The sequence below is a fragment of the Lepidochelys kempii genome, chromosome 17 (genome assembly GCF_965140285.1).
Source record: "Lepidochelys kempii isolate rLepKem1 chromosome 17, rLepKem1.hap1, whole genome shotgun sequence".
Taxonomy (NCBI): domain Eukaryota; kingdom Metazoa; phylum Chordata; order Testudines; family Cheloniidae; genus Lepidochelys; species Lepidochelys kempii.
Window position 1 is genome coordinate 3,939,421 of NC_136396.1, and position 27,952 is coordinate 3,967,372.

Genomic DNA, 27,952 nt, shown 5'->3' on the forward strand with positions numbered 1-27,952 from the left:
CTGGACAGATAGCTTCTCCTGCTCGCTCCATCCCATTGCACATTCTGGACCCCCTTGTCTACCTACAAGGCTTCATGCAATTTCTTAAGCAACATACAAAATCTACTTTGGGGCCAAATTGCAGTTGCCAGCAGTTTAATCCAATTCCAGACCCTTAATCCTTTCCTTAGTCCTGAGCGTCCCAGTTGCTTGGAAAGCTGCCTTTCTTCACTGTGTTTGTTCAGCCTCTGGATGCTGTCTCAGATTCCACCCACTAGCTGAGTTCTCATGCAGCTCAGGCCATTTCGGATCTCAGAAAACTTCTAGACTGCATGCTCAGATGCCCTCCAGCTGGAGAGTGGACACAATTAGTGTGATCAATACAAAGTTTAGCTTTGCTACTATCATTGATTCCTATAAAAATAATAATCAAAGGCATTTTTCAGCCAGGTTGTATTTACAAATGCAAGCGCGGGACATGTCGAATGTTACAATGTGTCACACAGACCAATCAAGAGCATTTGTGATGCTAATAGGCCATTTCCTTGGAATCCTACTGAGTGATGTCATTTTTCTTTGCTAGTTGAAACACAGTATCAACTGGAAAGGGGAGTAAGACTGTGAGTTAGGACTCCTGGCATCTCTTTCGAGATTAGCTGTATGATTTTATCCATCAACAAAAGGGGGATAACAATACTTCCCTACCTCTCAGGAGAGTTGTGAGATTTAATTCATCAGGTTTACAGTATCTATAAAGTTTGCAGAGATCCCAGGATGAAGGGCACTATAGCCGTGCAAAGTATTACAATGTTGCATTGATTGTCTATCTTACAACATGGTGTGTATGTTCTCTGCAGGGTATGGCCAGTCCTGTTCTGATACCGGAGCCTCACCATACACTAGACGAAGACGGGTTAAGATGACCTGCCATGGGGACACCATCTGGTGGAGGAGAGTTCATAGGGCAGCATACAATCTCTCCCTGGCTTTGGGTTTTCACTTTGGGCTACCATGAATCAGCAAGAATACCAAGTGCAATTACATGCTGAGTCACATGAGAGAGGAACAATGCAGAGGGGAGTAACGGTACCTGTCCTGGAGATAAACTGTGTCCATTTTAGGCACAGTCAGGCTAGCACCTTTCACCAGCATTATATTTACCTGCAAGGGGAGGGGGGAATTATGTCAATTGAAAAATCTGTTAATTTGTAACTATACCTGGCTTTGGTCTTGTTCCCTAATATGGCAGTTGCTGGATGCTATTTAGGTTGTGGGGTTCAGAACAGGGAAAGGGGGTCTCTTGTGAGGTTAGGGTTAGGGTGAGTGCTCAGGGATCATAGGGTGATCGGTGAGTCTGTTGTCTGTTATCCAGACAGATAAATCCCGTGTGCTCCTTTTAGCTGCCTTTCCTGCGGCAATCACTTGAAACGCTGTGCAATAGCTTCTCAAAGATTAATTTTAATGTTAGTCTATAAACATTATGCCCTTGTCCTCCAGCCCAGCACCTGATAGACAGAATCTGAATGGCAGCTGTTCTTACAGAGAGACTGGCATAGGCAATACACAGCTGAGCATGGCTCTGTTCAGACTTAATGTCCTTTAACCAACATTTCTCCTTTGGAATGTTATAGAGCCATATGGCAAAGGACTTTTTCCTCATCTATGTTCTTTGTTAAGTATAATTTTTAAAAGGACAAGGGGAAACAAATTCTCAATCAAAGAAGCTCGAAGTATACTGGCCTCTTATCTCCATAAACAGGGCTGAGGAAAGAAGATCAAAGCAAGAGGAAGAATCATGCCTCTTGTCAGGCAGAATGATTTTTCCTGTCTCAGAGAAGGCGAACACGTTTTGTTGCCACTGATGCAATTTGTGGTTGCTGGAGGATTTAGATAGCATGAGCCAAATTTGGCCATGGAACTACTTGAATTGACATCCAGGGGAATTGTATCTGCTTATGCCAGAGCTGAATTTGCTCCTTTTACTCTGGGGTATGCAGATATTATGGGCTAGTTTTTCAAAAGGGACCAGTTTTCAGTAAGTGCTAAGCATCCTCGCCCCCCTAAAGCATCTCCAGCTGATCACTTTAGGAAAAGATAGACCTGTGCCCCTTTCTCTGGCCCCAGTAAGTTCCAGGGGATCAGGGTAACGGTCTCTCTTGTATTCCTGCATCAACAGCTACTAAGGCAAGTGTGATTTTGATCAGGGCGAGTTTCCTGTCTGAACAGTCTTGGTGATCCCTTTGCCCTTCTCTATTCCTTGGGGCCATGTGAAATTAAATGTCACACCGCACCGTGTTCATCAGCCCATGAGATAGTGTGTCAAAAAGCCCCAGCTTCTTTTGCATTCCCAGTGACCCTCAGTGGAGACCTCTGCCAACATGTCAGGTTTGGGTTTGTTTGGGCATGCTCCACCCCTCCCTCTGCCTTTCTCCCTCTTTCAAGTCTCTGATGTGGCCATGAATACTCAGCATCTGGAATGCAAATAGTGAATCACTCCTTCGCTCCCTGCTCTTGGAGGTCAGTGCTAAAGCTGCTGTATGTGAGGGCACTGGACCAGGACAGCTGACTCAAGCTTCTGGGAACTCAAGGAAAGGGTGAAATCAGAAGCAGGACATGGTTACAGGACACACAGCTGCATTACGGGTCCTCTCCATCCCTTTACAACCTGTTCTGTCCAGTGGAGTTTTTTGGAACAGGTTTGATCAGAAGCTGGCCCCCGTTCGGACACCTGAGCCACAGTGCTGTTCCTCCCTGGCAACGACCATGTGGCTGTAACCTCATTCTTACTCAGCAGATTAGCACCAGGCTGCATTCACAGTCACACCTGCTGACTCTAGTGACAGAAATCTATTTGCACTTCCTCGCACTGCCATGAGCCCTGCAGAGCTCACCATGCCATGGGAAGTGAGTTGCATTCTCTCCTGGCTCACACATCATCAACAGAGAGTGTGAACTAAGGTGCAATTGCAGGGCTAAATTCTGCCCTCGGTTCCACCTGTGTAAACCCATTGAAGACACAAGTATAAATGAGGGCAGAATCTGGCCTGCAGAATCTTTCTGGCTGGTGATGATGCACAAGCCAGAAGGAACCCAGCTTGGTGGTCAGATCCCAGAGCAAACAGGGAGGGGACAGAAACTTTTTTGTCTGGGTAAACTGAGAAAACTCAAGATGGAGTCTGAGGCAAAAACATGTCCCAGGCCAGGGTGCCATTTTAACAGCTACCAAGCTTCTGGCAAGAGCTGCACTCTGAGAGAGCACCCAGACTTGGTGGGATGAAAATTACACAAATGCAGCCCTTCCCCCTCTGATGTTGATGTTGAGGACAACAATGGTGGCTGGAGACAATGTGCGTCTCATGTCTCCGGTAACTGGCAGCAGCGGTGCTTGCGAAGGGCAGTCATTCTATAGCTGCCCTTCCGTCCACCCCTTTCTGCCTCGTCCCCTCACCCCAGCTTTAAATCGTGTTCTCTCTTGGAAGCAATCCCCAGAGCACTATAGCCTTGCCAGACCCGCTCGCCTTGCAATTCACATTTTGCTTTATCTGCACAAAGTTTACATACTCTTTCCTTATGGAATGGGGGGGGGTGTGATGAGGGAGGGGCTGCAGGGTTCAGCTGCTTAAAAATAGCAGCCAAGAGCCAAACACAAGGGCCTGATCCCTTGCAAGATGCTGAGCACCTCCCCTCCTCCCAGCTCTCAGTGGTGCTGCTCTCAGAAACAGGCCCCAAACCTGCATCACCTGGTTCAATTCGGGCTCCATGTCTGAATTTATGTGAATGAAATTCAAAGCCCCATGTGCCTATTTGATCAGCTATAGCTGAAAGGGCTGAAACGATTGAGCTTGGTACAGATATCTTCTCATTACTTTTGCTGGCTCCCCTGCTCAGATACATGAAAGCATCTTTCATTGCCCCTGGTTGTCTATGCCTGGCCCTTTATCTTGAAGTTAGAGGGCTGGATCCATCTTTTTATTACACTGTATTCATTTTGCTCCTGTCTGCAGAGCTCTGCTAAATTCCCTTAGCTCTGCAAAGTGGGGCAGGAGGATGGGGATGAGGGAAAATAGGAACCGAGTTTTAATTTCAAGAGACAAAGGTCAGGTTAGGCAGTGGGAAAGGAGAGTTTAACACAAATCAAGGGGGAGAACGTTAATTTATTGATGGAGCCAGTAATGTTTATCACATTTCCACCTTTCAGACAATATCACTGCACGTGGGAGGCACCCGTCTTAGTGTCCACTAAAGTAGCCCAGCCCCTTTGTGAAGCAGGGTTCAGGAGCTCTAAACCTGGAAGCTAAGGATTCTCCAATTCCCCTTACACGGACAAGAATAGCGGAAGTGGGAACATGCCACCCTTGTCTTTAAAAAGCCAAGTCCAGACTGATTTTGCAAGGGGTTAGAAGCTGCTACTGATAACAGAGGAGAAAAGGATAAAGCCCAAAAAGCCACCCAACTAATGAGGATACATGTCAAATCTGTATTAGAAGGGAGCCAGCGGGGTTGGGACAAAAGCTGATTCAATATTTGTTCTTGTTTATATTCTGACGAGAAGAAATAATGTGTTTGCTGATCTGCTCCCTTCCACCAGGGAATCCCAGAGAGGTAATAATCACAGCCACAAAGGTGATGAATATGAAATTCTAACCTATGATTATTGTATTTATTATTTAACAACATAGGTCTGCACAGCTCCACAGCTACTACCAACTAACATAGCCACCTAAAAGTGAGCGGAATTAACACACACCTCTATTCAAGAACATAAAACAGCAGAGAAACGCAAGAAAAAAAATCTATTAATTCCCCTCCTCACACTTCACTAGCCCTCAGTCCCCACCCCCTGTACTGCTCCTCCTGGGTCTCGGGGAAAGCTGGAGTGAGGTATCTGAAGCGAATCAATTTAAACTGGTACTTCAGAGGCAAGTTCAAATGTGGCTTTAACAGCTTGTTACTCTTGTGTATTTACAATGCTTGAGCTCTCACTAACGTATCATATACCAAATAAAGTATAGACAGATGGAATGAACTGTATTTGGTATGTGATGCATGAGAGAATATGTCTATATACATATAGATGCAAATATACATGTACACACATTATGGGTACACAGTTTTTTACAAATGTTATTTATCTGTTAGGGGAAACCACACACACAGGGTAAAATCTCGGGCCCCTTGAACTCAGGGAGAATTTTGCTATTGACTTCAATTCATTCATAGTTTCCACTTGTGAGTGGCTAAAAAACTGAAAGCTCGTTGAAGGTTTGGGAACAGTTAGCTGGTGCTATAGCAACAAATGTGGCCGCATTATTTATTTATATTATGGGAGCGCCTGAAGGCCCCAACTGAGATCAGAACCCCATGGCGCTAGGTTTTGTACATACATAAAGTAAAATATCATCCCTACCCCAAAGAGCTTACAACCAAAACAGAGAAAGGAAGTATTAGTACCTCCACTTTACGGATGTGGAACTGAGGAGACACAAAGGGAGTAAGTGACTTGACCCAAGTCACACAGTGAGTCTAGGGCAGAGCCAGAATTTGAATCCATATCTCCTGACTGTCAGCCCAGTGCACTAACCACAAAACCATCCTTCCTCTGTACGCACTGTATTTCCTAGGATCTCTAATGAAGTTTTATAGTGAGCACTCTTGGCTCTACCAGTGACAGAATCAGTCCTACACTTGTCCATAGCAAGGACAGAACTTTCCTGGGCAGAGACTCAAGAGATCATTGTTTCATGGCCTACATACAATTTATTCTACACAGTACAGCCACAATTATTCTACCTTAAAGAAACACCCTGGTGCCATGCAACAAACGTAATTATTTTCTGAGGGAGGTTCTCTCCTTGCTGCTCACCCTCCTGCTGGGGAAAGATTAATTTCGAACAAAGATTCCCACTTGGAGGGAGGGGAGAGGAATGGGGAAAGAAATGACAAAACAGAGCGATGCATCGTGTCTGAATCACAATAAACTGCACGACTTACTTCTGTTGACTCAGGGCCACCTCAGTTTGAATAAGAATTAATCCATAGGGAAATGATATTAAAAGGCACAATATACAGCACTTACTGAGGCCCAGTGAGGGCTTCAGCAGCCCATTAGCTTGACCAAATGTACCTAGTACATTTTCGTTTGTCAATACTGCATAGAGGCTATGGTTTATGGCCAGCCTGCTCGATATCAGTAAAACACTCAGAGGTCCTCATTTTTATTTAACTGTCCCAGCCGCTTGCCTTTCCAGGGACTTTGCCTCATTCCCACACATTTTTGTCTGTCCCTAGCACCTGTGCTGGCCTCAACGCAAACTGCATCAGCACCAAATGCAAAGCCCCGCACGCAGGGGGTGTTAACTGTGTGGGCTAGTGGCTCGGGCACTGGCCTGAGTAGCCAGGCAACCTGGGTTGTGTTCCCAGCTTTGCCACTGACGTGTTGCATGACACTATGGAGCTGTGTTCTGCAGGGACTCGCTGCATTGCAGCCTATGCAGAGGGAGATTTGGAGGTAGTGATGGGGCTGTTGCAGCCAGAGTTACATGGATCTGTTGGTTGCTCCCTCCTCCCCACATTGCCTGATGCGGATTTTTGAAATTATTTGTATGACAGTAGTACTTGGTTCGGGGCCCATTGCGCTAGACACGGTCCATACACATAGTAAGAGATAGATCTTGCCTCAAAGAGCTTGAGATATAAATAGACAAGACAGACAAAGTGTGTGAGTGGATGGAGAACAGGGTCACAAAAAGGAGAGAGAGGACGGTGATTGACTGTAATCCATGTCCACTTAAGACAGGACAATAAGTCACAGGCTCAGTCTGCAGCAAGGGAGAGTTAGGTTAGACATTAGGAAAAACTTTCTAACTGTCAGGGTGGTCTAGCTCTGGTACAAGCTGCTGAGGGAGGCTGTGGAATCCCTGTCGGTGGTGGTTTTTAATTACAGGTTGGACAAACACCTGCCAGGGATGGTCTAGGTTTACTTGTTTCTGCCTCAGCGTGGGGGGCTGGACTTGATGACCTCTTGAGGTACCTTCCAGCCCTACAGTCTATGATTCTACACTCCAGTGGGTGAAAATCCCCGCAGGCAAAGGTCTTTATCAAGTAGAGTTGAGTCTGCTGCCCAGGATGGGGGGTGAAGTTGAGCGGGCAGGCAGTGAGATTTTTCATCCCGTATGCATGGTGGATCTAGGCTCTGCAACCGGGTCCACATAATCCACCATGATGGGATTGGGGAGGAGGAGAAGACATGGCTACAGGGTCTGTGATTATCTGGATTCCATTGCCCATGTGAGGAGCGCTCAGCAGTTGCAGAGGAGACCCAGAGCTGCGCACGCACTGATTGCAAATTGGCAGGGGTTATGTTGGATGCCATACACCCCCATTTCCCTCCACACAAATCCAGAGTAAGCAGGCTGTGCACAGGGGAATGGGCTCTGTGTGGGTGTATGTGAGAGAGAGAGAGAGAAAATTTCACCTAGAATTTTATATATTGTACAAGTTAATACCCAGAAGGCTGGAAGATCCCCAGCACATTAATGCTGCTGGGTGATAATGAATTGGCCGGCCGAGCTATTCCCGCATCCATATATCAGCCTCTCTTTTGCTGAACGGACGCTTGTAGAATTCCTTCATTAACAGCCCTAATGTTCTTTTTATCTTACACATTTCGTGCTGGGGGAAATTCAATGCACACTGTCATTTTTTAAATAGAGAGGGAGCCAGGATGATAGCAGGCTGATATCTCCTCCTGACCTGTAACTAATGACATTCTATGGATTAATGATTTAACATCCCAGAAGGGTGTGAATTTCATCGGCTGCCCTAGCAACCTAGCATGAGAAAGTCATGCTTTATTAGCAAATCCATTACCTGCAGGGTTAAAATGAGTCCATAAAGCAGCTTCACTGGCTTAGTCCTGAATGCAAAGAAGAGGACATTCCTGTGGGAGGGTCTGTTCCTAGGTTCTGTGCAACACTGTGTGCTCTTTGCTCAACAAGTGATTAATAATATTAAAATCTTGTATTGCACTTTTCACCCACAGATTTCCAAGTGCTTTACAAAGGAGGGGACGTATCTCTGTCCCCTTTTTGGAAAGCTAGCAAGCTAGAGTACCTATCAGAACCGCATTACTGTAGTGTCTGAACATAGAATCATAGAATCAGGACAGGAAGGGACGTCGAGAGGTCATCTGGTCCAGTCCCCTGCACTCATGGCAGGACTAAGTATTATCTAGACCACCCCTGACAGGTGTTTGTCTAACCTGCTCTTAAAAATCTCCCATCATGGAGATTCCACAACCTCCCTAGGCAATTTATTCGTGTTTAACCACCCTGACAGTTAGAAAGTTTTTCCTAATGTCCTAAACCTCCCTTGCTGCAATTTAAGCCCATTGCTTCTTGTCCTATCCTCAGAGGTTAAGAAGAACAATTCTTCTCCCTCCTCCTTGTAACAACCTTTTACGTACTTGAAAACTGTTATCATGTCCCCCCTTAGTCTTCTCTTCTCCAAACTAAACAAACCAATTTTTTTCAATCTTGCCTCATAGGTCATGTTTTCTAGGCCTTTAATCATTTCTGTTGCTCTTCTCTGGACTTCCTCCAATTTGTCCACATCCTTCCTGAAATGTGACGCCCAGAACTGGACACGATACTCCAGTTGAGGCCTAATCAGCATGGAGTGGAGCAGAAGAATTACTTCTCATGTCTTGCTTACAATACTCCTGCTGATACATCCCGGAATGATGTTCGCTTTTTCTGCAACAGTGTTACACTGTTGACTCATATTTAGCTTGTGGTCCACTAAGACCCACAGATCCCTTTCCGCAGTACTCCTTCCTAGGCAGTCGTTTCCATTTTGTATGTGTGCAACTGATTGTCCCTTCCTAAGTGGAGTACTTTGCATTTGTCCTTACTGAATTTCATCCTCTTTACTTCACACCATTTCTCCAGTTTGTCCAGATCATTTTTAATTATAATCCTATCCTCCAAAGCACTTGCAACCCCTCCCAGATTGGTATGGTCCTCATACTTCACAAGTGTACTCTCTTTGCCATTATCTAAATCATTGATGAAGATATTGAACAGAACCGGACCCAGAACTAATCCCTGCAGGACCCCACTCGTTATGCCCTCCTAGCTTGACTGTGAACCACTGATAACTACTCTCTGGGAACAGTTTTCCAACCAGTTTTGCACCCACCATATAGTAGCTCCACCTAGGCTGCATTTCCCTAGTTTGTTTATGAGGTCATGCAAGACAGTATTAAAAGCTTTACTAAAATCAAGATATACCACGTCACCACTTCCCCTCATCCACAAGGCTTGTTAGCCTGTCAAAGAAAGCTATCAGGTTGGTTTGACGCAATTTGTTTTTGACAAATCCATGCTGACTGTTACTTATCACGTTATTATCTTCTGGATGTTTGCAAATTGATTGCTTAATTATTTGCTCCATTATCTTTCCGGGTGCAGAAGTTAAGCTGACTGGTCTGTAATTGTCCTTATTTCCCTTTTTATAGATGGGCACTATATTTGCCTTTTTCCAGTCCTCTGGAATCTCTCCCGTCTTCCATGACTTCTCAAAGATAATCGCTAATGGCTCATATATCTCCTCAGTCAGGTCCTTGAGTATTCTAGGATGCATTTCATCTCACATCTGTAATGTGTTTATCCCCACAGGGCCAGCCCTAGACCAAATGGTGCCCCAGCCGAGGAACGTCTTTGGCACCCCTCCCTCCAACTGTTAAATTTTTGAATACCTTATTTTTTGTATTGTATTTGAAGCCCATTTCACGACTGTGATGCACAATTTGTCTACATGATTTATCCCTGTCACAAGTACACTTTCACAATTACACAATAAAACGAGGTTAACAATATCACAGGTGGGCTCTCACTTCACTTTGTTCTTGTATCTCACTGACCGACTGGCTATGCCCGGCCCCTTTTATTCCCATGAGGGCCTGGCTGACAACGTTCTAAAGGGTTCAAGGAAAACGTAGATCTCAGAAAACCTGGAAGGTTCCACAAGATTGTATAAAGGTCCAGAACATTCTAGGAGGTTAGTGAAAAATGAAAGCGCATACAGAATACCTGAAACATTTTACTTCAAACATTCTATTTTCCCTTTTGTCACTAACTCCAAGCCCGGTACCCCAGGTGGCCGTCTGGGTCATCTGCCCCTAAATCCAGCCCTGTATCCACAACACCCTGGTGAGCAAGGGAAGTGCTGTGGTGCACACTTTACAAATGGGGGACTAAGGCACAGAGCGACTAAGTGACTGGCCCAGTGTTGTGCAGAACATTCGTGGCAGAGCTGGAGATTTAATCTGGAACATCGTTCCTCTCGGAGAAGGGGGAAGCTGAGGCAGCGAGTGGGGGAAGTGATGTGCCCAGTGTCCTCAGCCTTCTTTGCTACCTACTAGACCACATGTTCTCCAGGATAATCTCCCTCCTTTGCAGTCACACTAATATGCCTCATCTCAACCCAGGACGAAGCAAGGCTGGCCCCTTTGCAACGTCTATGTTGAACAGGTATTGGTAGAAAGTGCTGCAAAGACAAACTCAGCTGTCTTCCTGCTGCGTCACCCTCTGGGGTCTCTGTAGTGGGATGGGCAACATGGCTGTTTCTGAAGGTGTATGATTCCTTCCGGGGCAGCTCAGCATGCTGCGGCACCACCTCTAGGACTGAAAGGGCCTTTCCAGGCCATTGCTCCATACTGAATCCTGACTTCAGACTGGACTCAGCTGTTTGGTTGGGCTCCATAACACTTTCAGCGAGTGATTCTCTCCTCCCCAACCATCTCCAGACGGTCAAGGCTTTTCACCAGGGACGAAGCAAAGCCATGAAGCGGCAGTGGGGCTGGAATCTTCTTTGACTCCAGGGCCTTGTGATTTCAGGCTTGGGTTGGTTACTGACCCTGTGAACTGGTTCTGCTGCATGTTCCCTCTGAGCACTCGTTGATGCATTTATTCCATTCCTTTGCTTTTGCCCCCCTGCGGAAAGTGCTGCCAGGCCTGGAGAGAAGAGAACGCTAACCAAGACTGGGGTACACGGCATGGGAAATTCACCACCCGAACCATGTGCTTCTCCAAACCCGTTCCTGGGCCAGAGCTGCTAGGTGGGAGCGAGAGCCGAGCAGGCCGCAGAGCTGGATGCATGTGTTTTGAAGTGTGATGATCTGAAGGTTACCACTGCCCCAGAGCTAGAGGACGGAGCAGTGGTTCTGAGCACTGACTTCCCTTGTTTTCTTCCTGGAGCACTTGCCCCTGGTGGTGCCTTCATAGTCTCTGATGAAGGCTCAGGAAAAGGCTGCACAACAAGAAGTCTGGACTCTCCCTCCTCCCATCTCCTGAGCCACTGAAAATGGTACACAAAGCTCTAATCCTGAGGCCAGTTAGCCTAGCCGCCCACCAAGAAAACCTCCTCTTTCCCTCTGCGTGAGACTTGGCCCTCTACAGGTTTTCAGCCCAAAAGGCAGGAGGACTTCTTCAGGGATGACCCTATGTTCACTTCTTTATTTACCCAGCACCTCCACAATGGGTGAAGGCCGTGTGCCACAGGGACATGGCCTCCGCCAGGGAGGTCTAGGCAGAGCCCCTTCTGGTCTCTATCGATGCTGCGTCATGCGGCAGAAGAGGCAAATGAGGAAATATGGGACAGGCAATTCTGAGATGTTTTCCTAAAGGGCTGAGCACTCCCTGAGCCCAGGAAGCTTGTAACAAGCTCAGGACCTTAACTCAGGCGCCCTGCTCAGCTGCACATTGCACTGCCATGGATCGCTGGGCTCATCTACAAAAACAACGAGATGAGGAGTCCAGTGGCACCTTAAAAACTAAAGATTTATTTGGGCATAAGCTTTCATGGGTAAAAAAACCAACTTCTTCAGATGCATGGAGTGAAAGTTACAGATACAGGCAGATACAGATTCTATTTGCTGTCCCCAACAACTAGGAGGTTCAGCAGCAGAGGGCAAGGGCAGGCTGCATGAGAAGCCTGGCCTCTGCACACACAGATATAATAGCGAACCATTTGGGGGCAGGAACCAGAGAGATTCTGACAGGCGAGCAGCTTCCTTCTTCGTTTTCATTATCCCTTCGGCCGAGCATGAAGAGTCATCTTTAATAACAGCCTCAGTGCAGTGGGATGGGAGAAACGGGTCTGTCCATCTGCTTTCAGATCAGATCCCACAGGAGTAGTTCATATTTAGCGCTGCAGTGAGGGTACCGTGTAACAGGATTTTCCCTCGCAACACGAAAAAGCTGACTGAATTCTGCAGGTCAGATGATGAGGCGTATCACGTGGAAATTCTGATGGGTTTCTGGGGCAAGAGGAGATCTTCAGGGAAGTGTGTTTATTCTATGGCACAGACACACCAGTGGGTTTGTCCTCCTGCTTTAACTCAGGATCACGGTCAGAACCAACACCATCTATTTCTGCTAAAGTCCTGACAGCAATGGTCTTGAATCAGGATGTTTTCGAGCATTCAGGGAGCGATTCCCTACACACACATCTCCACCTCCGCCAGCCACTTGTCTTTCAAAGCCCGGGGTTTGCAATTTCTATCTGCCTCTATGGGACTTGCTGGTACCTCAGTACATCCATGACTGGGGAGATGTGATAGGTTTTCTCTGTACACCCCTGAGGACGCCCACCCTGATGGGTTTCTAAAAGGTACGCTATAGCACTCTCCATTCAGCAATAAAACCCTGCCGGGCAACAGCTGTCAGGCACTCCCTGAGAACAGTGGGTGTTGGTGTGAGTGGCACAGGCTGCAAGAGAGATTTATAGCTAGAGAAAGAGATTCCTGGTCCCAGTCTCTGCCCAGGAGCACGTTTGGACCCAGTCCTTGAGGGGCAGGGGATGCTCGGCTACTGACTGCAAAGGTGCAGGAGACAGCCCGTAATGCATTAAACAACGGTGTGGGGGGTTTGAACGAGGGCACGCCTCTCTGCTCACAACAGGAACACAGGCCTTACAACATTGCCCCCCCCTTGGTTTCACATAAGAGACCGAACTGAGTAAACTGGCTAAACTGCGATTTATCTCCTAGGGAGGGGCCTAGGTGGTTCAAATATGACAGTGAGGCCACTGTGCCGGCCCCTGCAGAGCCTCAAGGGGTTCTGCACACACAGACAGGTGTATGGCAGTGCGTGTTTCCCTGGCAGGTAACTAAAGTTTGGCTCTGGGTGTTTTCTGTCAGGACGTGGCATTTATTTTCAGTGCCCTTCCCGAAATCTCTGAATTCATCACCTGCCATTCCCTCGACGGCATCTGTCTGGGGTACCTTATTTCAAGCCCCATCCCAGGGGCAGCTTCCAGGAGAAGACCCCTGGAGCTGAACGAAAATACATCAGGAATGTCATCAGCTTCTTGGGGAATGGATTTTTTTATTCTGACCAACAAATTAGGAGCTACAAGACTAAACTCTTTCTTTCTTTCTTGTAGAGGTTTTTAAAACCCTTTGGAAGGATGTTAATGGGGTACAAAGAATTAAACACAAATAACCACGAAGATAAAGTGGGGCTATTCTGCCCAGGCATGTTGGGGTAGTATAAGTGGGGTGGGGAATGGGGGCGACACAAGGCAGGGTGGGCATAAAACTAGTCTGTTTCAGGACAGCTTGGGTACAAGGAACAGAGACATCACAAGTCTCCAGAGATGCAGTTACATGCAAAAACTTTTAATAGCAGTGATGGTAAGAACGTGAATGAAATCTGGACACCCATTATAAACAGGGTTTGGGACTCAAGAGGCAATATTTTTAAGCCCTACTAAATGTCAGAAGTTGCTTACAGTATTTTTCAATTCTGACACTGTTAGCAAAGTGAACCTGTGTTCCCTTGTTTTGTGCGGAGCAATTAATGCTATGAGTCTTTGGCTAGTTAGTTACATCACCAAGGGGGTGTCAGGCATGAAGAATGATGGGTTTGACTGTGCGTAGGTCCTTGTGAATCAGCAGTTCTTCATTCAACTCCTAGCTCAGAATCCTGCCTCACACCATACGTGAAGTGTGTGTGTGCATACGTACACTTTTTTGAGGTCACTTAAATTCTGTGTATGGAATTTTATCAAACAAAAATATGCAAAGCCACAGTGAGAGCTGTCATTTGTACATAAGAGAATGGATGGCACACAGAACGGGGAGCCAGGAGTCTCCCATCTGTTGGCGATCATTGTTCAATCCAGCTTTGTCCAGTTTACTGGGTTAGGGTCTTTTTGTTCTGTTGGTACAACGCCGAGCACAATGCGGTCCTGGTCCGTGATGGGGCTGCTAGTCGTTATTGCAACACAAATAATACTAATAAAGACATTGTTCTCCTCTCTCCCGCCCAATGGATAATGTTTTATTTTAATTAAATTGTAATTCCTATTACAAGAATCAATATGGTAATTCACATAAAAGATACAATATCTAAAGCAAAGCGTCGCCTACTGGCTAATATTTACTTACCTCACAGGGCTGCTGTGGGAATTAATTAGTGTTTGCAAATTGCTGTTAGATACTCAGATGAAAGATGCCATGCAAGTGCAAATTATCGTCACTTATTGTTATTATAGCAGAGTGAGGGAGAAGCAACAGACATGCCCTAACAACAAGAGTGAAGAGTTAGCTCCTGCCGTGTACAGGGGAAAATACAATTGAGCCCAGTGAGCTAGTTTTATCTCTACCAGAAATTTGGCCATTCTGCCCTCTGTTACAGTGACTGCATGAGCACAGAAGGCAGAATCCGGCCCACCGGTGCATTCACACACAAACTAAACCAAGCCAAGAAGCTCAACAACTGCTTCATATTCAGATGCCAATATATCTGAAGAAGCAGAGGCATACCTGAGTTCAGTGGGACAATACCATAATGTAACTCCATCCCTTCATTAGAGTTGAATATGGAGCACAACTTGCCAGAACATCTGGCAGATCTCATCATGTCTCACAGTGGTCAGGTGTTTTCCAAGCTTTGTTTAGGCCCCTTTTTATGAAATGAATCTCACCTGGGCTTATCAGACTGTCCACAATTATAGCATGATCTCTCTGTTGTTCTAAGGAAAGCTACAGCAAAAGTTGGGTAGAGAATAAATAATAAGAATAAGAATAAAAGGAAACCTGTGAGTTGAGACGTTCCTAACTGGCTGGACAGAATAAAAACTATTAACAGAAGGGAGCAGCAAATTTCCTGGTGATACAAATAATTTCTACTAAGAAACCAGCATTAGAAAAAGGTCTGGTTAAGACGACTCTTGACAAACATTTTTGTAAGCAAGACCTTCTGCATTGCAGCTTGGGCCTTAACGTTATTTTCACATGTATTCGCATTTCCATGTATGCTAGGTGACTGGCACGTTGGCTTCCTTTGAAGCATTATCCGCTACTAGGTGGAGGATGCCAGAGCTGATGGTCCAATTTGGTGTCGCAAGACCCGTAGCCAAAATCTACAGATTTGGGTGCCCAAAGCAAGACATCAAAATCTGTATTTAGGCACCTAAATAAGTGGCCTCATTTTCCGAGGCACTGAGCATTCACTGCCCCACTGAGGACAGTGACAGCTTTGGCCAGAGTTCCTGTGCGGTGAATTGTACTGGAAAATAAGAACGCCATTTTAACCACAGAGGGCATAAGAGAAAACACTGAGGGTGGGGTCCAGGTCACTTACCCGCTGCTGTCTGCATGTAGCCAGCCAGGGTGCACACTCGTCTCTCACAGAGCCCGCTGGGCAGGAATATAGCGATGATCGCCAGCAGACAGCTGATGGCCAAGAGGGCCCAGCCTCCAGAGCACAGCACTGCACTCGTCTGAAAGGACACACACACACAGGTGTTAACGGGGCAGCGAGCATGAAAACAGGCAGCCCCTGAGCTGAGCGCTGTTCATCCGCCAGCCCACTCGCTCAGCTCAGAAATCAAGCGGATTCTGGGCAGTGGTGGCATCACTTTCCACGGCCCGTCCAATTGTCCTACTGTTTCACACGCATAAACTGCCCTGGGTTTAGACCGGCATGTTCTAGACTGTTGCAGGAGAAGCCACTACTTAACACTGCCTTTCCTATGAGAGGTGGTGGGGTCTGAGGCCTGGGGGGGCCTCATGTCCCGCCACGCAAGACTCACAATGCCCAGCTGTACCTTTGGAATCTTAACTGCCCTCCAAATATTTTTTCACCGAATTAGTAGCCGGAGTGCTGACTAATAGAACGGATTTTCTTTTAATCTGACATCATGTCTCTGGTCTCCCAACAGAGCTTTTAACATTTATTCTGCCCTGAAATTAGAAACAGAGCACTGTCATACTAGGCTTCCCCCATCCCTTCCCTTTCATGTTATGGTGCTTAAGTTCACTGTTAAATCTTTAGCCCATGGTTCACCTGTCACTGAGTCCCCTGGGTTATCAGTATTGGGCTATAGTGATCATAGCAAATGTATTACATGCATGACGGGATTATGTAACGAATACAAGTGCCATGAGATGCCTCCGATGCATTTCAGCGCCTCCACTGATTGATAGATAAAATGTATCTAGTTATCGCATCCAGGCCTGAAAGCTCTCTCATTAATACGTACTTCTCAGAAGATGCCCTACTGCTGTGAAGTGGGACCTGCTACTAGGCTAATTCCATTGCAGCATTCACCTAAAGAAACGCTAGTCCGTTATTACTCTGGAACATGGGCGGCATTGCCTCCCCTAGCACAACCGTCCCTGTCCCCTGCCCAACACCTGGGCCGTGGTGCATCCCCCTCCCACCTCTGGCCAGCTTTCATAAGTCTCTCTCTCTCTCTCTCTCTCTCTGTTCTGAAAGTGTCTCTAGTTATTTATTATGATCAAATCGGAACTCAAGCAGTGCAGTTATTATTAAACATTTAGATTATGGTAGCATCTGCAGGCCAGCCAGGCGAGGGACCCATTGCACTAGGGGCTGCCCAGACATATAGTAAATGATGTATGTTTATGGCACACAAACAGAGAAGTTAGAAAAAACATAAAATACTTTTGCTGGAAGTTTGAAAGGTAGCATGACTTTATTTCTTAAAATCCAGAACCTTAACAGACGAGAACCCACAACAGAGAGACAAAGCAGGCTGCTCCCTAAGGCAGAGCGGTACAACTCCCCACTTACCCTAGGCTGGCTCTTTGCTGAAAGACCCAGATTGGATGCTTCCCTACAACACCCCCCAGCCAGGAAGCAAGTCCAGGAAACCCCTCATACTTACAGTGATAGCTTGTAATTTTCATACTGTATCCCAGGGTAGTCAATAGGTGGACCGCAGGCCAAACTTGGACTGCCAGACACTTTTGAACGGACCCCAAAATCTTTTTTATTTACTTATTATTATTATTATTTTTTATTATTATTTTTTCTGGAGTCTGGAACTTGACCAAGAAATTTGGACCTTACAAAAAATAATTGACTACCCCTGCTGTACCCCGCACACCCTAAAGAACTTACAGCCTAAACGACAAGACATGGCAGGTGGATGAGAAACAAGAGGGCAGGGTGGGAGATAGCATAACAACCATAATAGGCTGTGCACAATTCTTAGCCAATCACAACTCGCCACCCTCCTAGCTGCTCTCAGGGCAGAGCAGGTGGGTATGCCGCTCGCATCTTCACAGGTTCGCACTGTCCTCTGCCAGATGACAGCCTTGCCATTTAACATTGCACCCTGAGGGTGCAAGTTGGAACAGCATCTAAAAATAAAACCCCAGCTAATTCGTGGTCCAAACAGATAGCACTGGGACACAGCCATCTAGGATGGGATCAGGAACAACTTCAGAAGACAGCCGGCCTGGGCCAGGGCCAGGGGATCTCTCCTTTGTTCCTCTATGGCCTGTCTGTGATCCCACCAGACCAGAACTGAGAGCTCCTGGGATCCAGGGGAGACACTCCTTACCCGGCCACATCACCAGCACTGCCTGAGGCACCATCATTGGGCATCGCTCAGTCCAAAGAGGATCAAAGCAGTGACCTCAAACTGCCCTCCAAGAGGTGGCCAAGTAAGATTAAGGGTACGTCTACACTGCAAAAGAAAACCTGCAGCACTGGGTTTCAGAGCCCAGGTCAATTGACTCGGGCTGGTGGCGCTCGAGCTGCAGGGCTAAAAATAACTCTAGCCATTTCTACTCAGGCTGAAGCCTGAGACCCTCCCCCAGAACCAGGTTTCAGAGCCCAGGCTGTGCCCTGGATGCAAATGTCTATACTGCTATTTTTAGTCCTGCAACCCAGGTCAACTGACCTGGGCTCTGAGACTCTGCACTGCAGATCTTTTATTGCAATCAAGACATACCCTAGGTGACAACAGTGCCTCCGTGAATGGAGCAAGCTGGAGACCTGGCTCTGACACTGACCAGCCTGGGCAAGACACATCCCCCCTTGGTGCCTCAGTTTCCTCATTTGTACAATAGTGGCTGGGGATTTCAGGAGCCTAACTCTCTTAGGCCCTTAGTGACAATCCCAACCAGTGATATTCTCTCCCCGCTGTAAAGCGCTTTGAGCTCCACAGAGCGGAGAGTTGTTGTTAAGCTGGAGAGTGGCTCAGTCTGGACAGGTGAGGGTACAGGTGGCAGGCAGAAATGCAGCTCTCACTTGGCCAGAACATAGGCAAACTGAGAAGAGAAAATGTCACTGCATCCTGTGGCCATCAGGGGGAAATGGGGGGAATAAATCATAGAATCATAGAATCATAGAATATCAGGGTTGGAAGGGACCTCAGGAGGTCATCTAGTCCAACCCCCTGCTCAAAGCAGGACCAATCCCCAATTAAATCATCCCAGCCAGGGCTTTGTCAAGCCTGACCTTAAAAACTTCTAAGGAAGGAGATTCTACCACCTCCCTAGGTAACGCATTCCAGTGTTTCACCACCCTCCTAGTGAAAAAGTTTTTCCTAATATCCAACCTAAACCTCCCCCACTGCAACTTGAGACCATTACTCCTTGTCCTGTCCTCTTCTACCACTGAGAATAGTCTAGAACCATCCTCTCTGGAACCACCTCTCAGGTAGTTGAAAGCCGCTATCAAATCCCCCCTCATTCTTCTCTTCCATAGACTAAACAATCCCAATCACAGCTGCATGGGCAAGGAGCCACACTGCAAGCCTCTCATCAGTTGGTGCCTGTGATTGCTCAGCACCACTGGGTACCAGAAGCCAAGGCATGTGTGTGTATTCCAGATGAGTTCCTGAAATCCACCCCAGGGTAAGAACAGAGCAATAATTTTAGCTCAGGAGTTTGAACCCAGCATGTAACAAAAAACAAATATGTGACGTGCTCCCTCCAGACAAGAAGCAGCTGTTCCCACGCATGGCAGACAAGAGAAGTGACAGGGCCATTTTATGCCCCAAGGGCGCTGGAAATGGGGATGCAAATGCCACTGAAGACCAAAAGCAAGATCTGATTTTGCATGGGTCCTGAGCCTGCTTGAACAGAGACAAAACAGGCAAACAGCAGGGTTTAGGATGACCAGACAGCAAATGGGAAAAATCGGGACAGGGGGTGGGGGGTAATAGGAGCCTATATAAGAAAAGACCCAAAAATCAGGACTGTCCCTATAAAATTGGGACATCTGGTCACCCTAGCAGGGTTATACTGGGAAAGCTGACACACCTTGAACATGGCAGCTGTTGTCACAGCTCAGCCTCCACAGGGCACTGACAGACGCAAACAGGAACCGAGACCCACAATAACAAAGAGAGAGATTGTGAGCACAGGCCAGTGCTTAAGAAAGTGTGGGCTTAATTTCTGTGAGGTGTATACAGCTCTCGCTAGCCAGGGAGCATTCCCAAGGCTGGTTCTTTCCTGTGACGAACATTGACTGCAAACATAGGTCCAATAATTCACTGACATCGCAGCTCTACCTTTGATAGAGACATGGAGACTGCAGTGTCCACTGGACTTGGCTTTTTCCCCACCATGTCCCTTTGCTCCTACTCTGAGCTGTGCTGAAAGCATCCAAGTCTTGGCTCCTCGAGCACTCCCCCTGTCGGTACCAGTGATAGGGCCATCCCGGTGGTCCTAAATTTTCCAAGCTAGGTGCAACCCTGGATGTAGCAGAGGATCTGATGTGAGCGATGGTCTTCGTAATGAGAGGTGGTCCAGAAATAAGGATGGCAGGGCTGGGTGGCATAGACTGTTACCCTGGCAGTGCGGATGGGGCTGCTGGTGCATCCAGTGTATAACATCAACTCTGAGTCATTGTGTGTGCCGTTTGCCCCAGTGACACTTCTGGTTAAAAATGCGCAATTTTCTTTTCCTGTTCCAGCTTCTGAGCAACCATGGTAACCATAGAAACAAAACCAATAAAAACCCTTCCTTTTATTCCCCCCCCCCAACCCCACCGCCAAAGAGGTTATAAATCAGGATCCAGAACTAAATAGTCTGTTAAGTGCATGTTAAGATGCAGGACTCACGATCAAGCAAATGCAGAGAAAACAGCAATTGGACTTGTTCACGAAATCTTGTGGTGCTGTCCAAAAAGCCTAGTAAAAATTCCCCTGCCCTCCAGGAACAATGACCCAGGCAGTACAGATCTGACTTGAAAAGTCTGTCCCTGCCTTGTAGCTATCACGATATTTGCAACTGAGATTGCACGTTCGCTTGTTATTTAAGCCAAATGTACCAAGAACAGGTTCCACCCTGCTGGGATAGCAATCAATTGCAGCAACATGATAGTAACAAAATGTAGGAGAGCAGAAATGGACCTTCTCCTCTTCTGCCAAAGGACACATGTTAGGGTCAGGTTCAGCTAAATGGGCAGTGGGGAGACAGTCAAAGCTCTAAAGCAGGGGTGGCCAAACTGAGCCTGAGAAGGAGCCAGAATTTACCAATGTACAGTGCCAAAGAGCCACAGTAATACGTCAGCAGCCCCCCCTTCAGCTCCCCACACCCCACTCCCAGCGCCTCCCACCCACCGGCAGCCCTGCTGATCAGCGCCTCCCCCTCCCTCCCCATCAGCTGTTTTGTGGCATGCAGGAGGCTCTGGGAGGGAGGGGGGAGGAGCAAGGGCATGGCAGACTCAGGGGAGGGCACGGAAAGGGGTGGAGTGGGGGCAGGGCCTGTGGTAGAGCCAGGGGTTGAGCCGTGAGCACCCCCCGGCACACTGGAAAGTTGGTGCCGGTAGCTCCAGCCCCGGAGTCGGTGCCTGTACAAGGAGCCGCACGTTAACTTCTGAAGAGCCGCATGAGCCTCCAGAGGCCCAGGTTGGCCTCCCCTGCTCTAAAGATTCAGGGGGAAAGTTCTGCTCTTGCAAAGGAGCAAAAAAAGCTACGGCAGCAACCCACTGCTCTCCTCATCCCTTTGCAATCCACGCCAGAGAGCGATCCGATTTTCCCTTTGAAGTTCAAGTCCATGGGTTAACACCTCCTTGCACCAGATCATTTCTATTTGCCTCTCTCCAATCCACTTTGGATTCCTTTCTACCCCCACCTTCTGAAAGTGACTGACGCGGGCTGCCTTTCATTCCCCATCGCTTGCATTCCTTTGTTCATGGGCGTAGCACCACCTCGATAATAAGCCTAGGTCCTGAAGGATTTATAAAACATAATATACCCTCTGCTTTGTTCAAACATGCAGTGGCATAGGATGATTTGCACACCATAATAGTGCTTTCCCTATCTGCAATTACACAGCTGCTGCACTGCTGGCAGGGCTGTTTTGCTCACTTCACTCCGGGGTCAGCTTCCAAGAGGAAATTGCCATTCACAGACACTGCACTAGACCGAAACTATACTGTTGCTTTCCATTTTCCACTCGGCTTCTTCCCTTCTCTTTTTTATTTTAAGAAGCAGTCACTAGAGAAGTGTTTCACGTACAGAAAGAGGGAGTGTTCTATGTACACATGGTAAGCCAGTCCCAGAGAATTTACCATTTAAATAAGCAAGGTGGACACAACGCAAAAAGATTAGATTATAAAATCCTTAAACCATAATCTGCATTTGCCGTCCCAGTACGGCTTGGCAGGGACGGCATAGGCCAAGTGTTCCATTATTACAGAATTCATTTAGGATTCATGGCAAGGCCGCCAGCCGGCCACAAAGAATTCATTTGCTATTCATGCCCATGTCACGTGAGCGATATTTCCATAGGTGTTCATTCCATGATAATTTAACACTAGATAAGCTCCTGCTTTAAGGGACACTTGAAATGTTGCCACTGGGGTGCCATCGTTTTACCAGGGCTCGCTGTAAAACATGCACTTGTCAGAGTATCTGTCAGAAATCATGGAAGGATTCTGTAGCCTCACTGCGCTTTTACAATATAAGCCTTTTGAAGCTCACACGTGGGATGTTTCCCTACCAGAGTATGCCTCCTTTGATCACGCATGCACACTGCTTTGCTGTTGTTTTGTGATGGCAGGTTCGCTTATACACCTTGGGCTGGGAATGCTGATTTGTTAACGTGGGGCTCCTCACGTACGCTGGGCCGCAGGCAGTGGGTTACTCTCATAAATTCATTCCTGGGCACTGAGCTGCACTTACTGGTTTGTTATTGTAGGGTTGCGTTGGAACAGTGGTGTGTTCGTGTAGGGTTGATCACGGGCATTGATGTAATTACTTGTGGGGGGAGGGAAGGAATAATATTGATTGTGAAGAACACACAAATAATGGGGAGAGTTTTAGAACAGAAGGGAAGAACCATGTAGCTCCCACTTTTCCTTAGGACACTCTGCGTTTGCCCCTGGTTCACTGTTTCTGCCCTCTTCCTGCTGTTGCCACCAGCCCTGCTGCTGCTGCAAACATCCAGCTGAGATCGAATAAGCAGGGAAACACCACTGTGTGTCACAACAAACGTGCACTGGGGATGAGGGGCTGGTTGAGAACTAGAGGCTAAACTGAAGAGAGAACCAAACCCGACCTACTAAGAAGCCAGATTTCCATCCCCACCTCTGATGCCTACAGATCTTCTCCTTCCTCTCATGAATCTAGTCTCCCATGTCATGTTTGCAAATCAACAGAGAGCCCTAAACTGCAGCAGAGGATTTGCGCAAGGGTCTGAGACAGGACAGTGAAAACTTTTCCTCCTGGTGCAAACAGGGAGCAAGATGAACAGACAGGTGTCTGGAAAGGGAGGGGAAAGGAGAGGGACTCTTCCCCTGCATCATTCCTGTAAGTGCAGGCCACATGGAGTTCTCCCACTGCATTGTCGCTCTCTGTTACAGTTAAAGCCACGGGTTGATGCCAAGAAGGTAGAGCCTGCTGTCTCCTGGACTTACAGTGGGAGATGCCGCCTGACCCAGACTGGATCTGAGGTCGGGGCTGCAGCCCAGCTACAAATGTGGCAAAGGGGTGGCCACGCATGTGGCTGAGATGAGCGCAGAAGCCTGATGGAGCCCGACAAAGATGAGGCATGCATCCCCATCACGTCACTCTGCAGCCGGGCACCTTTCGTCTCCAGCCTGAACAGTACAACAAAGAGCAGGATAATCCCACAGGCAGACGGCACAAGCGGAGAGGCACCAATAACGTCTCGATAGCTGGCAGCTTTGAGTCCCTTTAAAAGCACTTCAGTGGCAAAGGTTATTCTAAGTAGAAATTACCCCAGGCAGGCAGCTCGGAAAGTCTGTTGGCACTCAGGAAGGAAAGCCCCGTCTGCAGAAATCAGCACCGTTGTTGGAGCTTTGGCAGGGGGGTCCTTGGCAGCTCTTGCAGTCCTTCTGGGGCCTTTGAGGGAGGTCACAGAGCCCAGAGAGCGTCCCTAGGCCAAGCGGAAGTACTCCTGTTTTCCTATAGCCCTTGATTAGCGTTCCAGCATTCCCCTCCTCGGACACTGCCCTTTGCCTTTCAGTCAGTGGTATGGGCAGCGTCCTGGGCCAGGCCGACACCCTCATCTGGTGGCCAGGATCAGGCTTAGGCCTAGGCTCATTGTGGGCCCTGGAGCCCTTCATGGTGGAGAAGAGACAGGACTGGATTGCAGAGAACGTAAAGGGGACACAGGCACCGAGGCTCTCTCTAGCTCCATCACTGACTAAACCCAGCCAGTGTTGACTAGCATCTCTGCTGGGTCTTTTCTTTCTGCAGATCTGGACCCCTCTCTGAGCCGGTGGGTCATTGCTAATATTTCAGGACTCCACCCTATCCCTAAAACGTAGCGGGTGCAGCCCTGGAGGCCCCAGTGCGTCGCCAGTCAGATGTGGGAAAGTTAACCGGGCAGGTGAGAAAATTTGTGCGGTGGGGGAACAAGAGCTGTCTAAGGCCAATCCCTCTATCCCGGGGGGTGAGCCCACCTGGGCAGGGTTAGCCAGCGGTGCAAGAGAGGGATCCGTGCAGAGGCCACTCTGCCAGGGGGCTGATTTTAGCCTCAGAAGCTCATTTATCACCACTTGCCCTGGGTGAGCAATGGAACCTGAGTGATGCTAGCTCACCGATGCTGTCTCCATGAGGGCAGCTCAACTCTTGAGCCAAATGCTCACTCGCTTCTCCCACCGATGGGCATTTCTCCCCCAGCTGCTGCTTTCCCTCATAGCCTCAAACACCCACTGAGAAGGTCAGCTGCAGAACCAACCAAGCGGACAACCGGTTGGGCACATTAGCTTGTCTGTCTGTGAGCTACCAGGAGCCACTGCTGGGCCCCTGCAGCCTAGGGTTGTGGGCCTCAACAGACACTATGCTACAACCACCCACTCCTGCTGAGCCTGTCTACAGACAAGCAGTCCCCAGTGCCCGGCTGGGTGTGAGCTGCTTGGCATAAACATGCCCTGCCGCTGGCACTATTTATAGCTCGCCCCAAGCCCCAAGGAAGCTGTGTTTGAGATCTGGGAGGCCTGACCTTGGGCAGTCCAGGGTGATGTTAGCAGGAGACAAGCTGGGAGAGCAGAGATGCAGCAAAGCAGCTTCTTAAATGCACGCATGGGAAGGGTGTCGTTTCCCGCCTCCCCCACCCCCCGCCAGGTAATAATCCTGCTGGTATTTATAGTTGGGGGCTCCACACAAGCTATCCAAATGCTACCATGGCAATAGATTATTAATACGCTATGTAAAGCCTAGAGCCGACAAGAGCCTGCAGGGCAGGTCTCTGGCAGGGGCTGTCCGACAGCTAACATGGAACGGAAGAAAGGTCTTCGGGCACCATTTAAAAGCAGGAAAGGGGAGAATCCCAGCAGAGCTCAGCTAAGCAGGGCGGGACTGGTGTGGGGGCGGCTGCTGTCATTAAAAGAACAAGTCAAACCCAAGCTGTGGAATAATGCTGGTTGGCAGAATCAGGGTTTTAGCCACAAAATCCCGCCCAGATTCCAGCCAAGGTAATGCCACAGACTTTCCCTCTGGGGGCAATGAATCTGGGGGTAGCCCTGCCGTTAACCAGAGGTGGCACCATGTCACTCAGACCTGTAGTCCTGCTCAAAGGGAAAAAATTATGGGGGGATTGGTTACCAGCCCCCTGCATTGCACTCCACACCCACACGATGACACTCACTACTGATGATGTGCTGGTTCAGTCACTGGGAGTTCAGACAGTAATTTGGGCAGCCTCGTGTCCCTTCTGCATCCCAGGGAATGGTGCCCACGACCCAAATACACGAGACAAACATATGAATCACTTGAGCAAGGATAGCTGCTTCGCTCTGTTGTCTTTTGAGCTGCTCAGATCCAAAGAGACGAGTGATCCTCAAGGCAGAAAAGAATCCAGGTCAGGAAGCATCCACTAACGATGAGACATTATCTGCTCCTGCACACTTCCTGCCCCCAATCGGACTGACTGGGGCCGCAAACGCAGACCGCATGCATCTAGGTTTATGTGTGCATCCCACACACCCCCAGCCAAGTGCTGGAAAAAGGCATCACAATCCAGCAGGAGCAGTCCGACAACTGCTCTCTGGGCTGCTCCTGCGGCTGCTGCCGGGAGATTTTCTTTCTGCTCAGGAGATGGCTTTTCACAGATCTTCCACCTCTCAAGCCAATTGCCCCCTCCCCAAAGTCTCCAGTAACTTCACTGCAGATGACCACCCACAGGTCTGTATAAGGGAAAGCTGGACTCTTCCAAAGGGCTTAATCCTGCTTCTCACTGAGTCAATCTGCCTTTGTCTGCCGGTCGGTGCTGCAGGCAGAAAATTTGCTGGTTTGGTGAAAATCCACAGCTCAGCAGAGGTTGATGCAGGGCTGCAGCATGGTCACCTGGCTACAGCAGTGGCCTGGGGAGGCACAAGACCTGGGGTCTTGTCCCAGCTCTTTTCCTGATCTGTTTTGTGAGATTGGGCAAATCCCGTCCCTACTCTATGTCTCAGTTTCCCCTCCTACCCTTTGTCTGCCTGGAGCAGGGATGGTCCCTATGAGTTTGCACAGCACCTAGCACAATGGGGCCCTGATCTCAGCTGCAGCCCCTAGGCACTACTGCAAGGCGAACAATAATCAAAGCAGGTTGACTTGAAGCTAAGGAGTCACAGCGATTGTTTCAGGAATAACTTCTTTAATTTCTTCTTTGAAGCAGGTTCTGCTGGGCATTTTGCTTTGCAATTTTCATCTAATGATGTAAAAACACCCCCCCCCACATCCCACCCATTCATCTTCTTGCCTCAGAATTGGGATGAAGATCTGGATTTGTTAGCATCGGGCCTAGCACTGGCAGCTACAGCTTCCCCAATGAAATATTTAGACTGATGAATATTTCACAGCACAAAGAGGTCTCTGCGAAGCACTTCTTTCTCCTCACTTATGTCAGGCACATTAGTTTTAATGATCTAGGCTTCCTCTTAATTATGTTAGTACAAATCCCCTACAATCTCACTGTTTCTTCTGGAAATGATCCATGAGCCACTCAAGTTCTTACTCAGAGCTAAAAGGCTGAGGTGTGAGAGGTTGGCTTGGGGGGGCAGTGGGTTTGGCCACGTTTCCAGAAGGGGACGTGCAAATGGGACCAGTTTATCAATGAGCCAGTAGAGATAAATACATAATGGCTTTGGATTGGGTTTTATACTAAGTGCTATGCAAGAACTAGGTAGGATAATCGTTATATTGAGTAAGAAGAGGCCAGTGGACTTCACATTTCTTTGGGAAGATGGCACATATCTTCAGACATGCCTTTGTTATGCGATTGGACAGTGCCTAGCACAACGGCATCCTGGTCCTAGGTGCTATCGCAATACAAATAATTAACGATGTCCTTGCATGACATGACCCTTGGCCGCACACTAGGCGGTGGGGGAGAAATGGCTGCCACTCACTCCTGGGCCAACAGAACCTCCCTGTTCCCAATGGCTCCCAGACATGGACCTAGGACCCCCTGAATCTCTCCACAGGGTCAAGGGCAGGAGTGAAGCCATGCGGGCAGCTCAGGCTGGATGACACCACAGAAAGGCATGTCAGCACTGGCCCAGACTAGGACACTGGTGAGGAGGGAAAGCAGTTTTTTTGCTTTCCAGGAGGAGGAAGGGCATCCTTTTGCTGTTGGCTCCCTGTTCAGCGGGATAGCCCTCCCAGAGGAAAGTCAGGTCGGGTTCAGGTCTGGCCTACTTCCCTGTATATACACACACACACCCACGATCAGCTGCTCTCCCTGAGGGGTGAAAAGAGCTTTAGAAACATTCAGAACACCCCTAGGGAGGAGAAAATTGTGTAGGAACAGAGATAAGTGGCTTGTCCCAGGTCCCCTAGCAAGTCAGTGTCAGATCAGGCGTAGAGAACCCAGGAGTCCTGCCTCCCTCTTCTGTAGTCTGGCCACACTCCTGCCCAGCCCAGCTCACCAAACTGCCACTCTTGGCCAGCAGAAGAGTCTAGAGGGAGCGTGGAGACTCTCAACGATACAGCTCAAGTGCCTTGAGGTGCAGTGATTTGCTGCTCCTCATTTCCGAGAGACAGGAGTCACATGTTCGGGGGAGAACAATTCCCCCATTCCCAGGATGCTGTGTCACTTCTCGAAGAGGATTTCCAGGTGTTCTTCCCACAGAGCTTTGGGCATCTCCTTCTCTGAAAGTGCTGCAGTATTCCACCAGCAGTGCACCCAACTGCTATTGATGCGGGATAGCAACCTATGGTAGGTCCAGCAGGGAGGTATTTTCTTTTT

General features: G+C 48.2%; 1 protein-coding gene across 1 annotated transcript in view; it reads right to left on the minus strand.

The window, feature by feature from the left end:
* Positions 1-27,952, minus strand: part of LHFPL7 (LHFPL tetraspan subfamily member 7) — a 150,174-nt gene that overhangs the window by 89,965 nt on the left and 32,257 nt on the right. Inside the window, exon 2 of the mRNA XM_073315521.2 lies at positions 15,630-15,768. Coding sequence (XP_073171622.1) covers positions 15,630-15,768 — 139 coding nt within the window. The remainder of the gene's footprint in view (positions 1-15,629; positions 15,769-27,952) is intronic.